We start from the raw sequence: 16,906 nt of genomic DNA, 5'->3' as shown, positions 1-16,906 counted from the left end.
ATGCACTATACCATGGCCCCAACAGCCCTGAGGTTACCATTCTGTCCTGAGGCCCCAGTACACGCCCTGGGTTTTCTCAACTGCGGGCTTCTCAGAGCTCCTTGGAGGTGTGACATTTGGGTTTGTCACTACTCAAACACATAATTGCATCTACCAGGCCTAGGAGTCTGATTTCAAACTTATTCTTCATACACCAGCGTATGTTTACATTCATAATATCTGTGAAAAGAACCCCTCTCCTCACACACTCCAAAATACAGTATTGTGCAAAATACCAGTCTAGGAAGCAACACACTAGGGTAGCAACCTTTAATGTCCTAAAAAAGCATCTTAGTAGTTTGACGCAGAAGAGTTACACTGACTCACGGAGCATCACGCGAGGCCCAGCGGGACAACGTTTCTAGTTCCTTCCACCAGGTTTAGAAAACAGAAGGCTCTGGCTGGATTTGCTGGACATTTCTCTCTTCAGCATCTCCCTTCCTTGGTCCATCTTTGGGGTGCCTTTTCTGGCTCCAACCTACAACAAGCAAGAGCAACAAATGCCCAAACTCTATAATTGTAGGGAGATCCCCAAATATTTCTCAAATGACATTTTTTTTTACTCAAAATAAAATCTTTGTTGTAAAAAGTATTTATATACACACATAGACGTGAGCAAAACGAAGGTAAAATGATCCACCATTATCACACTACCCACAGGTAACCTTATTCACATTTTGGTGTACACTCTTCCAGATACACAGATAACGTTTTCTTCTGACATTTGCATCTTTTTTTGAACCAGGAGTTTCTGATCATAGGCAATTTCATTGGGATGGACTTTTTCTCGAAAAGCTGTTACTGAACTGAATGCCTTATGTCTCTGATGTCTTAGGAGGGGAAAATGCAGCATACTCTAGGGGGTCTGTCTAACCCTTTTCTGAGCACTACTCCTGGATCCAGGCAGCCATGTGTGTGACTCTGTCCCTGGTCATAGCTGATCGGGCACTTGGCACGGGCTGGGCTTTTAAGATGATCACTCCCAGGATTGGGGGTTATGGGCTCTAAGATGCTACTTGCTTCCTGGGCTGGTCCTTTGAACTGGGGGACCATGAGGTCATTCCTTCCTGTCACATGACTGGAGAGAGCAGAGATCAGGGGAGCCACACAGAGACACAGAGAGGAGATACGGCCTGTGTGTGCGTGTGTGCATGCTTGTGTGTGTGTAAAAGAGATGATGCCTGAGATCTGATGGCTTACCAGTTCTATTTCGAGGCCAGGCTCTCTTTCAGCTCCCAGTTTTTATGAGGCACTCACCCCTATATCCTTAAAAAAGCCCCCTCCCCGCCTTTTTTTTTCGCAGTACGAAGGCCTCTCAGTGTTGTGGCCTCTCCCGTTGCGGAGCACAGGCTCCGGACGCGCAGGCTCAGCGGCCATGGCTCACAGGCCCAGCCGCTCCGCGGCATGTGGGATCTTCCCAGACCGGGGCACGAACCCGTGTCCCCTGCATCGGCAGGCGGACTCTCAACCACTGCGCCACCAGGGAAGCCCAAGGCCCACTCTTGGGGAAGGAGTCGCCCAAGTTACACTTGGCAAGGAACCTGGAGGAAACCTTTCTGTACTGACGAGATCCTAGACACCAAACTTCTAAGCTCAGGCTGGAGGGCAGGGAGAATGGGAAGCTGGCTCTTTGCTCTTAGCCGAAGCACCATCTGCCCCGTTTCTGTTAAAGCCAGAGGCAGCGTGAAGTTCCAGGGCGTCTCACAGCTCAGAGAAGCACAATGTTCCCACAACATCCGGGACCCATCCCAATATCTCCTCTGCCATTTCACATCCCCAGGTGGTCCTCAGACAAAACCTAGATGTAGGGCAGTTTCTGCCTCCTCCCAGCTCAGTCATATATGTGAGTGAATAAGTAACAAACTTCCAGTCGTTTCCACTTTGCAGGGTGGCAAACGTCTCAGATCAAGTGGGGCCCTCAGGATGCTCTCTATCCTCTTAACATCCTGCTCTGGGGAGTAACCACCTTCTGGTCTTAGCACAAGGATGCTGGTTGAGAAGCTTCTATTTTCCAAATATATCCCTCACCTAGAATATCTTCGTTTCTTCCCATGATAATTTGGTTGCCTCAGCATGACTGTGGCCTTTTATCAAACTTGAATGTCTCCTCTCTCATATTCAACCAAAATGTGTTTGGCTTTCTAGCTTTCTGAGAGCTCACCTCTACTGTCTGCAAAGTGGGAACGTGGACTGGCTTAATTCCAGTTCCAGGGCTGATTTGTCAATGGCAATGTTTCAACATGTTCAAGATTTCGTAGTCTTAATTCTCAACTTGGAAGAGAATTCTAGAGGATGCTTCCTTGAAATTTCAGAGAAATGCCACTGGAAATGTATCCGGTTTATTACCTGGAGGTTTCTAACCTAAAGGAGGAAAAGCTAGCACTCACCTGGGTGTCAGATCTGCACTGATTCCCAGCTCTCCTACTGAGCTGTGTGGCTCTGGACAAAGAAAGTCTCTGAGCCTCAGACACCTCATCTGTCAATTGGGTATAATAACAACACCCACCCCATAGGGTTGTTGTGAAGCTTAAAAGAGATACTGCACGTCGAGTGTTTGGCTCTGTGCCCGGCACATGCCAAATGCTCAATACATAATAAATGTGGGATAACTGTCAACTGGGCTTCCTGCTGACGTTCTAGGGTTTTCTCTCTTCTCTCTTCTGGCTCACCTGGAAATGTGAGTTCTGCATCTTTGAGTTCTTCATCAGCTCTCCAAACATTCGTCTCTTTAACACAGAAAGAATATTGACCAAACTTAGCTTATGTTCTTCTTTGCCTTTTGCATCAGAGAAAAATGGATTTTTCTCAACTTTCAGATGCTACCCATTTGGATGGAATGTTGAGCCTTCCTAGGTGAGGAGGTGAGGATAGAGGTCTGCAGAAGGGGGTGTGGCTTTGGGGTAACGCTACACTGTCCTGCTGCACCTTTTAGGGAATCTCTGTTCCAGATTCCAGCAGAGAAGGAGGTGGTCAACCAAGAAGGCTATGAAGGATACTGTATTCTTCTTGGAGGACAGATCTGCTTTAGCTGGAAGCAGAGCCTCCTAGATCAGTGGAAGAGGCTGTAGATGTCCAGTGGCTTTCCACCCAGTGGAAATGTTGAAAGCCCCAGTGGCTAACCTCCCTGGCAGGGACGACAGGGGCCTGTTGGGAAGCCAGCATCACTGAAACCCTGGAGCTTGCCGCTGCCCTGGGGTTTGATTACTATTGCTGACCCTGATCTGCTCAAGACCCTGCACCTCAGGGGCAGCTCATCAAAGAAAGAGCATCCCCTAGGCACTGGAGACACAAAAGTGAGAGGGAACTGGGGTCTCCCTTGCAGACTGACACTCCGCAGGTGAATGTGCAGTGGTGTCAGGAAGGAGACGTTCTCCTAGAGCCCTGAGCATCCACTGGGGTCGCCAACCTGATTCCTACAGTGGCCAGGAAAGTAAAAGAAGTGGGTGAAGTGAGCTGGGGTGGTGGTGGACAGCAGCAAACACACAAGCCCAGCGCCTTTCTAAGGGGCCTGGAAGATGGAGGCTTGTGATGGTGGCTTGTGGGTCTGTGGGCCTAGGGTCGCCAGATCTTCCAAGTTTCCCAGAGAAGCTGGAAATCCAGAGTATTCCAGGAAACTGCCCTAGTTTGAAATGTAACTAAAAAAAAATCCCATGGGCCAAATGGAATATATCTGTGGGCTGCCATCTTGCGACACCTGCTTCAGAACCTCCCTGCTTGGTGTCTAGTTGGTGCTCAGTAAATGTTGGAGGGGTTGCCAGATAAAATACAGGATGCCCAGTTAAATCTGAATTTCAGAATGAAGCCAACAAATTTGTGAGTGTGAATATGCCCCGTGTAATATTTAGGACATTTATACTGAATAGCTTTTGTTGTTTATCTGAAATTAAAATTTAACTGGGCATCGTGTTTTGTGTTTGTTTGTTTTCCCCTCAATCTGGCAACCCTACCGGGTAGTCACAAAACTCAGGGAGGAAATAAGGCTGTCTTTTGGGACAGGGCATAGGTGCTTACAAGACTCTTCCATTCTCCCAGAAGGATGCTAACTCTACCCTCAGAGGACTGTCCGTGAAGGCTGATGGGCCCGTATTGAACTGACAGTTGCCCTCCAGGCATTTTCCGTGGAGAAGGCCTCGAGCTGGCAGCCACTCAGTATTTATCACAAACTCAGTTGAGACAATCACTATCCAAATTCCCAGATATTATAAAGCAGGGGTTAGTTTTAAACCAACAGCCTTCTTCTCTCCCACCCCATACCCCGCCTCTTTTTTTGCAGAACCGTTTATCCAAGCAAAATCCCATGAGGAATTTGGGGTATAAGATAATGGAGAGCTTCTCTGGCGGGAGAAAGGTGTGTGTGCTTTGAGAGTCACACCCGTCCATGGCACCCAAAGGCTCCAGGGAACCCCAGTTTGAACATTGCTGCAAAATTCCTTCCTGGATTAAGTTCCGTCAGTGGGCAACTGGGCACTGAAGGGCAGAGCCTGGCCCCTGTGCACCTGCTTTTCCTGAACTTTACTGAACACACTGGGATGTGATGAAGGGGGTGCGGGAGGGTGTTTTTCTTTAGCCTTCTTCTATCCGTAGGCTGCATAGGCCTGGCCACATGGTTCTACTTCATCATTGTGGGCGGAAGAGCACCACCCCAAGCCCCTCCCATCCCACGCTCCTCCTACACAACATCTACCAATTGTGGGGCTTCCCTGGTGGCGCAGAGGTTGAGAGTCCGCCTGCCGACGCAGGGCACACGGGTTCGTGTCCCGGTCCAGGAGGATCCCACATGCCGCGGAGCGGCTGGGCCCGTGAGCCATGGCCGCTGAGCCTGCGGGTCCAGAGCCTGTGCTCCGCAACGGGAGAGGCCACAACAGTGAGAGGCCTGTGTACCGCAAAAACAAACAAACAAACACACAAACAAAACACACAAGTGGCACGGAAGAAGCCAGAATCTTGAGAATACCTGGGCCCAAGGAAATCTTGGAAGATAGTGAGTTAAAGAGAATAGTGAGGATAATGACGATGGTAGGAGAGCGTGTATGCTTTGTGGTCCTATGTGCTAAGGCTTTTGCATACACGCTCCCATGGGGAAGGCTACGAGCTAGGTGCCATTTTTATTCTCATCTTAAAGAAAAGGGATCTGAGCTAATTAAGCAGAGGGAAGGTTAGGGGCTTTTCCTGGCTGAGACCACAAGGCAAAGCGGTGGTCACGCCCCCTAGCCAGGACTTGATTGGCTGGAGATTTGATTGGCAGGAGAGCTGAGCGGCTTCTCCTGCCAGAAGCAGCCGGTGCCCTTCAGCCTTTCTTACACTTCAAGCCCTAAGAAAGGGCTTGCGTGCTTCCCAAGTGGCAACTTCTGTGCATTTAAAAATTTCCTATTGAAAATTCCAGCCTTAGCCCATTCACAAAAGGTATCTGGGTCCTTTCTTGGCCGTGGCGCTAGTCGTATTCACCAAAGAGAAGAGCGCGTCCCATAAGAGCTGGCGGCTTTGGGAGGACCGGGGAAGGCGTCAGCTGGCAGGAAGCTCCCTGAAAGAAATAGAGGAATCCCCACCCATCCATGAGCTGCCTATTCTTCCCCCTTAGAAACGGGGCTTGCGATGTGCCAGGCACTGCAGGCATTTTGCCATTTAACCCTCCCGCTGCCCCACGCAGTAGGCCCCTTGCTAACAGTTTTGGTTGCTTTTGTTGAGGAACCTGGGATACAGAGGTCAAGCCACTTACTCAGGGTCATTCGGGGCAGTGGTGGGGCTTGACCCCTATTTGTTTGACTCCAAATCTGGCCTCTGAACTCTGAGAGACACTGCCGGCTTCTCGAAGGATGTGGGATGTGGATTCGAGTGAGCACGGCCTGGGCCGCGGTTCCCGTCCCTCTGCCACATGGACAGAGCCACAGGCCCAGTTCGCTGTGAAGGCCCAGCATCTTATACCAAGTCTCATTTTCACAGCCAGAGATATTAGTGTGGAAATAGGACTTTTGATTCTTGAAAGGTCTGCTTGGTGAAGAGATGGTCAAACATTAAAACTACAAACTCCATTTTTTGGGGGGGGGCAATTCTGAGGCTTAAGATGTGTCATTTCATCTCAGTGCTTCAACCTTGCCACCTCTGTGAACGGGTGAAGAGTTTCAAAGTTTTATACAAAAGGCTAAAAAACTAAGGCTCGGGCATCCCTGGTGGCGCAGTGCTTGAGAGTCCGCCTGTCGATGCAGGGGACACGGGTTCGTGCCCTGGTCTGGGAATATCCCACATGCCGCGGAGCGGCTGGGCCCGTGAGCCATGGCCGCTGGGCCTGCGCGTCCGGAGCCTGTGCTCCGCAATGGGAAGAGGCCACAACAGTGAGAGACCGGCGTACCAAAACAAAAAACAAAAACAAAAAAAAAACAAAAAAAAAAACTAAGGCTCCTTGTGAAAATACCAAGTGTAATACTTAGAAAAGAGGAATTCTACTTTCTGTTCATTTCTGCTTAAAGACAATGAAGATATACTCCCTGGAAGGAACGGATGCCAAGACAGATGTATACAAGTGCCCTTTAGGATCCAGCAAAACTTTCAAATGTATTATTGTTTTCTTCCTGACAAACAAGCTGGCATGTCCCTTGCATTGTGTATGAATGAGGCAGCCCACGAATAATGCATGTGAAGCCTGATTATGTAAATCCTCAGGTTTTCAGTACATGACAATGGCTTTTTTTGGGCCCTTCTCTGTCCCATTCTGTGGTCTGGTGTCTCTGCTTTGGGGCCTAGTCTGCCAAGCCCTGGGCGCGGAGGTGGGGGGCATGTCGGAGAGGGGTGAGCTCTCCAGAGGGCACATCAAAGGGAAAGTCACAACTCTGTCACTGGCCCAGCTCTCCCTGGCATTGCTTGGTGTGAAAGGAAACTGTCCTCTGCCTGAGGCAGCCCGATGACACATGCAGACTAAGGCCTGTGATGTTTAATTCACAGCAGTGAGCACTGGAAACACCGCATCCAGGCTCCCTCAGAGCAGGACAGCCACTTTTCATTTCTGGGGCTCTAAGCCAGAGAGCCTGCTGTCTGGAAACCTATTGCCTGGAAGGTTGGCAGGATGGAGGGCAGGCTTCTGCAAGGAACTATCTGACCATCACCTCCTGGTTGAGGAGAAGGGCACCCTTCTATGACCTTGGCCTCCTTAGAGCTCATGCAGGCAACAAACACACACACGCAAATACACACACATGCAAACACACAGCACATACTCACATGTACACAGATACACGCAAGCATGCGTGTACAAATACACAGCCCCAAGTCAGAAAGACTGGAGTACTATTCTGGCTACTCAGAAGAGCAAACCCAAATCTTTATTCTCAGAGAGCTTATTCCTCGGTGTATCCCTGGCACCTGGCAGAACAATGAAAATCAGAAGCGCCGCCTTTAAAAACACTCGGGCTGTTCACTCAACTGATTGTGGTCATCATTTCAGGAGGCAGGGAAGTCAGATCATGATGCTGGACACCCTTAAGCTCAGTACAGTGCTGTGTGTCAATTATGTCTCAATAAAACTGGTAGAAAAAATAGTTATCTGGATAGAAAGAACAAGATAAAATACACGAATTATCAAAAGTTAAAAAAATACAGACGAGCTAGACTATGAGTCTCAGAAAGCACTGTTCACAACAGCCAGGACATGGAAGCAGCCTAAATGTCGATGGAGGAGTGGATAAAGAAGATGTGGTACAAATATACAGTGGAATACTACTCAGCCGTAAAAAAGAATGAATTAATGCCATTTGCAGCAACATGGATGGACCTAGAGACTATCATACTATGTGAAGTAAGTCAGACAAAGACAAATATCATATTATGTCACTTATATGTGGAATCTAAAAAAAAATGATACACATGAGCTTATTTACAAAACAGAAACAGACTCACAGACTTTGAAAACAAACTTATGGTTACCAAAGTGGAAATGTGGTGGGGAGGGATAAATTAGGAGTTTGGGTTTAACATATACACACTATTATATATAAAATATGTAATCAACAAGGACCTACTGTAGAGCACAGGGAACTCTACTCAATATTCTGTAATAACTTATATGGGAAAAGAATCTGAAAGAGAATAGATATATGTATATGTATAACTGAATCACTTTGCTGTACACCTGAAACTAACACAACTCTGTAAATCAACTATACTCCAATATAAAATAAAAATTAAATTAAAAACAAGAAAGTTAAAAAAAATAGAGGCAAGCTAGACTATGAGTCTCAGAGAGGTTAAGCTAACACATATATATGGAATCTACAAAAAAAAAAAAAAAGAAGGTTCTGATGAACCTAGGGGCAGCCAGGAATAAAGACACAGATGTAGAGAATGGACTTGAGGAAATGGGGAGGGGGAAGGGTAAGCTGGGACGAAGTGAGAGAGTGGCATGGACATATATACACTACCAAATGTAAAATAGATAGCTAGTGGGAAGCAGCTGCATAGCACAGGGAGATCAGCTCAGTGCTTTGCAACCACCTAGAGGGGTGGGATAAGGAGGGTGGGAGGGAGACGCAAGAGGGAGGGATCTGAGGATAAACGTATGCATATAGCTGATTCACTTTGTTATACAGCAGAAACGAACACCACACTGTAAAGCAATTATACTCCAATAAAGATGTTAAAAAAATTTAAAAAAGCTGCCTGAAGTCACACAGTAAATGGCAGAACAAGAGTCTAAACCTAAGTCTGCCTAATGCTAAAGCTATTCTGCCACCTTCCTTTGCAATGAGCGAATGCATTCTGTGCTGCCTGGATCCCACTGGGACTTCAGTTGGCTGTTTCTAAAGGGAGCTGAGGGGCAGCCTCAGAGGCTCTGCTCCGAGCAGGGACCTCTCACCTTCTGCTGCCTGATCGCCCTGGTGACCCTCTTCTCCTGGTGCAGCCGCTCTTCCATGTGCGCCAGGGCCTCTTTCAGCAGCGCCTTTTCTTCGGCCTCTTTGGAGATGTCCTTCAGCTTTGCCACCTGTGACTGGTACATCTGAACCGACACTTTGCTCTGCCTGAGCACACAGGGGAGACAAAGTCTCTTTTCTCCTCAGCTTTCTCACTCACCACCAATGCTCCCGACCTGGGAGATCCTCAGAACACTTCCATATATGCCTGGCTTCGCGGTTTCCTTACAAGTGGGGGGAAGGCTGAAGATGTGGGGACTAGAGGGCAGAATAAATAGCCCATTGGCTGTGGACGTACAGCATGAAGGGGGCAACGGTTATGCTACCAGCCCCTCCCAATTTTCCAGAGAGGGTCGGGGAACGGATACCACTGAAAATAGGATGGAATTACGAAAAGCACACACATGGTGAAACATCAGACACATTTATAAAAGGTGCACCTTATTCCTTAACAGTAGGGTACTTTAACTGCTGCTTTCTTGCCCAGAGACTTGGGTCCATCAGGCCCTGAGTCACCATCCCGCCTGCCCCACTCCACACCCAGGCCTCTGTCCTCTTGTCCTGGTCCCTACGGGTCTGCAGCTGCACCGAGGTTTAGCCTGGAGAATGGAGGCCTGGGCCTTTTGCCGGAGACATGGGCCATACTTGAGCTGTTCAATGTCCTTCTCGTATCGTCTCAAAAGCTCCTCTTTTCTCTGCAGCTGGTTCTTGAGTAGGGTGATTTTATCAAACACCAGGTACATGTCTATTTCTCGAAGCTGGTAGACTCTCTCCCTCTCTTTTGGGGAGAGGTGTTTCATGGACACGTGACCTGACATACCTTGGATGTTCATCAAATTCCCGAGGGTTTGGCTCATGTCCATGTACTACGAGAAAGCATTTCGCAGGTAAGAGGCCTGGCCCAAGACCACTGGTGACCACTTTGAGGAGGCAAACGTCTAATTCTGTTTCATTCATTTTCTGCAGTTGCAGAGAAGAAACACATGCTTTGCAAATGAGTGCATTTGGGGTTTTTAGTACGACTTTCATTTTCCCCCGCATCCATTTACACTATGCCTTTTTGAGAATTGGGGGGAAGTGGGGAGGGGGAATGACAACAGACATAAACATTCATTCTTACTACCCAGTCTTGCAAGGAATTGGGCTCTGCAATTTCCAGCCCATGCTGGGATAGGAGATGGGTCTCGTGGAGCTACTGTAACAACTAAACATGTATGTGGCGTTGATGTTTAAACTATCTGCAGGGCACGCAGGTTTGGACAGGAGGGGACTGATGCTGGGTATACCTACCAGCTTTTCACTAAGATCTAAAGCGTCAGCCAGATCCATTTTCCTTAACTTCTCAGAGACCATGATGGACCCTGGGCTGGAAAGGCCATTTTGAGGCTGAAATTAAAAAAAAGAAGAAAAACTCTCTTGGCATTCCATTATGATTTTCTACATCCAGAAGAATAACCCAAACAATAATGGAAGAACTGGAAAGATACTAAAGAATAATTTGAGAGAGTTGATTTTTTTAACATCTTTATTGGAGTATAATTTCTATACAATGGTATGTTAGTTTCTGCTGTATCAAAAAGTGAATCAGCTATACATATCCATATATCCCCATATCCCCTGCCTCTTGCGTCTCCCTCCCACCCTTCCTATCCCAACCCTCTAGGTAGACACACAGCACCGACCTGCTCTCCCTGTGCGATGCAGCTGCTTCCCACTAGCTATCTATTTTACCTTTGGTGGCGTGTGTGTGTATATATGTCCACGCCAAGAGAGTTGGTTTTAAATCCAGTCTGACTCTGTGAACTGCCTTCTTTATGACTGTGTTCCTACCCCTTCAGAGCACGACTGCCTTTGAAATGATGCATCACTTGTGCCGTTCTTTGGCCACCGTCTCGTCTGTCTTCCCTTTAGGCCAGTGGTTCTCAACCGGGGGTGACTCTGTCCACCCTACCCCCTCCAGGACATTTAGCAATGCCTGGACACATTTGTGGTTGTCATAATTGCTGCTGGCGTCTAGTGGGTAGAGGACAAGGATGCTGCTAAACACCCCACGATGCATAGGGCAGTCTCCCAAACAAAGAGTTACCTGGCTCAAAAAATCAGTACCGCTGATGTTGAGAAGACAAGCTCCAGAAAAATGGGGACCATGCGGCTTTTGCTCACTATCTCCCTCCTTGTGCCCAGCATAGCACCTGGCACCGAGTGGTGCATAGTGGGCATGTTTGTTGAATGAACGAATGAAGGTTAAGTGGAAAATAGCCTCCCTCCTTTTTATTAAAGGAATCTCATTTCTGTGCAGCAGAAACCATACCCTCACAAAATTTGGCCCAACCTTCTCCTAGCTCTGGAATCTGGTGGGTGGGCATCACTTCAGACCCTTTCCAGAGACAATGCAGATAGTGTTTGCAGCTGCATCTCCCTAAGACCCCAACCAGCCAGCTGGCTGCTGGAAGCCCAAATGACTGCATGCAATGGCCACCAGTCTGAATAGGTTACCCGAACTGAACGACTACAAATAACCATAATAAGCCTCCTTAAAAAATAAATTGCCTTTTAATGCTTGCCATGAGCCTCTCTTAGCCCTAGCATTTGTTGGCACTACCCTGAAAACCTCTGAGACTAAAAACAAAACAACTAAAAAACTATAATGGCCCCCAAAGTGACTGTGATAGATAAGCGTGGACATATTTGTCTATGTATCTATGGAGATGAGAATAAAAGAGGGTATCTGAAGATGACAATAAACCGGGCAGATCTGCTGCAAAAAGAACCTGAGATACTGCTCAGTGTCTTCAGCTACCCTGAGCTGCATCCTCTGTACCTCTCCAGACGCCCCCTCTTTTCCTGAGGGGAGGGTCACTAAGGAAGAGCCTGGGCTACAGGATCCAAGCACACAGTCCCCACCCAGTCTCTGCAGGCTAGCAGACAGACCACCAGGGACACACCCCTGGTGTGTCTTCAATCATTATTCTGTGACCTTGGGTGAGGTACTTGACCTCCTGAAGCCTTAATTTTTCTTATCTGTTAAATGGGGACAATAATAGTAACTATGACACAAGGCTGCTACGATGGTTAAATGACATAAGGCATGGAGCCGGCTGAGCTCAACGCCTGGCACACAGTAAGCAGTTCACAGATGTCAGCTATTCTTCCTCCTGCTCTTTCATTTAATTACTGCCAACCTTGGAGGACTGAGAGTTAGGAGGTTTCCTGCTCTGTGGTGTCAGTGGTGGGATGAGGGCTTGTTGCCAAGGGGAAGGTCTTGGAAGCAGGACCATCAGGACGTGAGATCCAGCTGAGCTCCCCACCTGGAGACGGTCCCTCTACTCCCAACCTCAGAGAAGGAAGGTTCGATTTTATCAGGAAGACCAACACGTTTCTGAAGACTCACATCTCTAGACGTGTGAGCAAATGTCTAGAAAAATTGTAGGAGAAAATGCTGGTACAGATAGGATGGCTTTATTATGTTTTCCAAAAGCTGGTTTAGACCAGCTGCCGCAGCAAGCCACGCTGATCAGAGCTGTCCATTGTCATGTGTCAGTCAAACACCCGATCAAACATCCATTTAGGATACAGGGCACCTTCAACCTAACAATCAAATTACTTCTGAAAATCCTGGAAAACACAAACTATGCTCCCTAAGAAAGGAAGGTTTTCTTGGATAATACTCTTTAAATACTGTTTGACAATAATAACTATCATCTATTAAAGTGCTCGCTATGAGCTAGGCACTGGGATAAGCACTTTACATAATGATCTCCTTTAATTTTTCCATCCTCATTTTACAGCTGGGAAATTGAAGTCCCAGAAAGGTTAGGAGCCTGCCCAAGGTCACAGAGCTTGCAGAGCTGGGATTAGGACACAGGTCTCTGATTCTAGAACTTGTGTCTTCTTAATCATCATGGCTCCCTTCTGCTGCCCTTTATGTGTTCATGTTTTTCAGTTTATAGCAAAAAGCAAATGTTAGGCAAGCTCATGACATACTGTTGTACATTAGCTTGTTGGATATTTCTGCAGAATATAACGTGTGATGTGAAAAGGAGGGCCCAGAGATTGACCTGGCCAGCATCAGTGCAATGCTATATCATGCTGTACATGATGGGAAGCCGCCTTTCTATTCAAACATTGGATTGCTGGTACGGCCAGGCACCGACCAGTCCATACAGGTGCCAGCCCATCAGGGAGGACCTGGCCTCGAACCAATGATGTATACAGTGGTGCCAGGGCACACGGCTAGTGTCTGTCCTCATGCCCACCCTCCCCACGTGTCAGTCAATGCAGAGACAAAGTTTCTTTGGTTACCGTTCCGATCTCTACTCTTGAAAAAGTTGGCAAGTCAGGTTTTACATCCAATCTTTTCTGAACATTTTTTTCCATCCCGAGGGTCTTTAAGTCTAGACATGATCCATCCATGTGGTCCTTGTGATCTACAAAAGACATAATTTACACTCAAAAGAAAGGCTCAGGAAGAAGTTACTGCATGTAAAACTCACAGCTGCTATTTACTGGACCCTTACCACAGGCCAGTACTAATGAGCTCACCATCCTCCCTTGGCAGGTGAGGCATCGAGGCCCAGAGAGGTGACATGACTTGTCCAAGGCCACACAGCTCGTATGAGGCTGCAGCCTCCCAGGGCTGGGGCACTGAGGGGGAACCTTCGGCCACAGGTGTGAGGACGGACTTGAACCCAGGCTTCTGTGTCCCAGCCCAGGGCTCCACCCAGCAGCAAGCTTGGTTTCTTGAAAGCCCTATTCCCTCTAAACAGGGTATTTATCCTGGGAAGTTCCCCAAGGTTGGTCTTTGCACAGCATCCGTCTATGAAAAAGTTTCCACTGGGCCACAGTGAAATAAGAAAAAGAAGGACAAGGTTGTGAGTTTTTCATGAAATCCTGTTTATTTAATATCAAGGCCTGCTCTTGACTCTGAGCTCATGCCTACCCATCTATTTTTTTTTCCTGCCCATCTTTTTTTATAACTCTGTTTTTTTAGTTATGAAATGATGGGGATAGAAGATGGTGGTCCTGGCAAATTGGTTAGTCCCTAAAGTGAACCCTCAAGTCTGGGGTCCACGGTTCTCAGCACAGAGGGGGTGACTAGGCAGGAGGAAACTTACTTGACAAGCTGGCCTTCTCAAGTTCTTTAATTCGTGCACGAAGCTCAGATAAAGCCTCTTTCTGACGCTGAATGACTTCCTCATGTCGGGACCCTTTGCACTTGGCTCCTAGATCACTGAAGGACTGCTCCTGTGGCCAGAATGGTGAGGACAGCAGCTTTATCAGTGATCACAACCTCCCTCTCTTGTATTTGAAGAAACATGAACAAATCATGGATTAGCAGAAACCCTGTCACTTACTTAGTACCTTGGAAAATCTCATTACAGGGCTTCAGCAGAGAAGGAATTTAAAAATTGCATTTCGAATACAGAGTCACATCTAGGAAGATTTCCAACTTTCCTACCTACTTAGCATCACTATAAATAAGAGATCCCCCCTATGTTCCCTCCCCATGTTTTATTTCTTTTTTTCTTCTAATATTCTTCTAAGCTTGGGTTTCCACTTGTTGTCATTCTGGTCTCATCTCTGAACAATCACATCAAATTTGCTCCTGGAGGGGCTTTTTTTTTTTTGCCGGCACCATGCGGCATGCGGGATATTAGTTCCCTGACCAGGGATCGAAACCGCGCCCCCTGCAGCGGAAGCACAGAGTCTTAACAACTGGACCGCCAGGGAAGTCCCTGGAGGGGCATTTTTTTTTTTTTTTGCGGTACGCGGGCCTCTCACTGTTGTGGACTCTCCCTTGCGGAGCACAGGCTCTGGACGCGCAGGCTCAGCGGCCATGCCTCAGGGGCCCAGCCGCTCCGCAGCATGTGGGATACTCCCGGACCGGGGCATGAACTGGTGTCCCCTGCATCTGCAGGCGGACTCTCAACCACTGTGCCACCAGGGAAGCCCCAAATGGTTCTTATCGGCCAACTTGGGGAAAACCTTCTTCTAAGACTTTGTGGCTGAAAATGTAGTCTGCAGAGCTGTGCTATCGGTACCAGCTGGGAGCTGTTCAGAAATGCAGAATCCCAGGCTCCCCCGACCCAAGACCTGCTGAGTCAGAATCTGCATTTTAACAACATCCCCATATGATCCGTGGACACCTTTGAGTTGAGAGGCGCCACTGTAAAGTATCGTCTAATTGGCTGGTTTCTGGAAAAGTAAGTAGCCGTTTTGGCCATGTGTTTCCCCTGATATGCATGAAGAGAAAGCAAAAGACTGAAATACAATTGGTTGGTCTTGCACACACTTAGACACAAACCAGGACCCGCAGTAACGACTGGGATTTGTATCAATAAAATCAGCTGCGGTATATAAGCAAAGTACCATTTCTAGACATTTCAATAACCTTGCCTCTTCAAGTTGATCTTCAAGTTGATCTCTGAGTTTTAGGATTCAAGCTTCATGTTAATTCCTCCTACATCATTCACCCTCTTTAATTAATTTAGTTCCCAACAAGGAGTTGCTGAGATTCCTCCATCTGAGTACGTGCCCTCTGTTTCTCATAGGAAAGCCCATTTCATCAGTTTCCAGTAGTAAAGAGAAGGACGGGGACCACCTTACCGATTTCTCTGCCATTAGCCGCTTGACTCTGGCTTTCAGCTTCTCCTCTTGCTGTAGCCTTTCCTCGGTCAGCTTCTCCTTCTCTGCCAGATGCTGCCGTAACTGTTCTTGCAGCAAATACTGCTGAGTTTCCCGAGAACTGTTGATCCTCATCTGAAATGAGGGGAAGGGAAACTGCAGCTGATGGGGGACAGGACTAACGCAGGAGTCATTTCCACTACCTTTGGGGGCGGGACAAAGGTTCACGAAACTTTCTTCAAAACACAGAAAAACGATGCTTAGCTTAGTAACTAATAGCGAAGTAGTAGAGCATCGTGGTTAAGAGCTCAGACTCCAGATCTAGATAGAATCTCAGCTCTAGATCTTTCTAGACACTTCTTCGTATAGAAAATAAGCGGGTGAACTAAGGCAGGCCATCTTCCTCCTCATTCATCCCTGCCGGCCGCTTGGGTGCGGGATTCCGTGGAAAGCACGGGCCCGTGAAGGGGCTCTGCAGCACGCCTACCTGACCGACTACCCTTTCCAAATTGGCTTTAATGAGGTTTTCTCTGTTCCTCATTTCTTGCAGCTGAAGCAATTTCCTTCTGGAATCCTCCCGAAGCTTCTCTTCAACCTGAAAGGATGATGAAACCGAGGGCTTGCTGCTAATGTGATCATCATGCCCTCTGGGGAAACTCTTCGGTGGGGGTGGCTAATGGCAGTGGGGTAGTCCCTGAGGGGTAGGGACAGCTGCAGCCCAGCAGCAGGGGTCACAGGCATGCACAGGGTAGCGGCAGACTCACAGGGAGTTGCCCCCTACGGGAAAGGGCCGAGCTCTGCACCCGGGGCTCAACTATGTTCTACCGCACACTCCCATCCCAGCTCGGTCCCTAACAAGCCGTACGACCCTGGGAAAGTTATTTCACTGCTCCGGGACTCAGTGTCCTCATCTGTCCAATGGGGATGATTATACTAGTATCACTGCGTAGAGTTCTTATGGGGATTCAATGTTCGGAATAGTGCTTAAGGGCTCTGTGAGTGTGTTAAGTACTGTTGTGACCTATGAAAGGGGGACGGCAATGTCCGCCATACAGTCTCGTTCTAATAACTCGTGATGGGTACTTGGAAATGTTATGATTGGGTTTATTATCATAACTGTTTGTTGTTACCACTTTGAGCACACTCACTGGTGGTAACCTCTCTGGAGGCTTGCTAAAGCAATGTCTATTAAGAATTGCAGCCTGCCAAGGAAGGCATTTAAAGTGGAGAAGCTTGCCTACTTTTCCCCCCTTGCTTGGGTAACAGTCAACAAACAGTAAGCTTGGGAGTGCTCCACGCTACCCTTGGCTGGCCTGTGTAGGCCTCGCAGCTGCTCAGTTTTTAGA

The 16,906-nt window shown here is 47.8% G+C and overlaps 1 protein-coding gene across 1 annotated transcript in view; it reads right to left on the bottom strand.

Moving 5' to 3' along the window:
• Window positions 1-255: 255 nt before the first annotated feature.
• The window catches only part of LOC309799070 (forkhead-associated domain-containing protein 1-like), a 161,761-nt gene continuing 145,110 nt past the window's right edge, over window positions 256-16,906 (bottom strand). Inside the window, exon 10 of the mRNA XM_082612098.1 lies at window positions 256-517. Coding sequence (XP_082468224.1) covers window positions 401-517 — 117 coding nt within the window. The 3' untranslated portion in view covers window positions 256-400. The remainder of the gene's footprint in view (window positions 518-16,906) is intronic.

Source organism: Mesoplodon mirus (genome assembly GCF_964341445.2).
Source record: "Mesoplodon mirus genome assembly, chromosome: 3".
NCBI lineage: Eukaryota > Metazoa > Chordata > Mammalia > Artiodactyla > Ziphiidae > Mesoplodon > Mesoplodon mirus.
The sequence above is the reverse complement of the archived record's forward strand: the minus strand, read 5'-3'. Positions and strand labels throughout refer to the sequence as shown.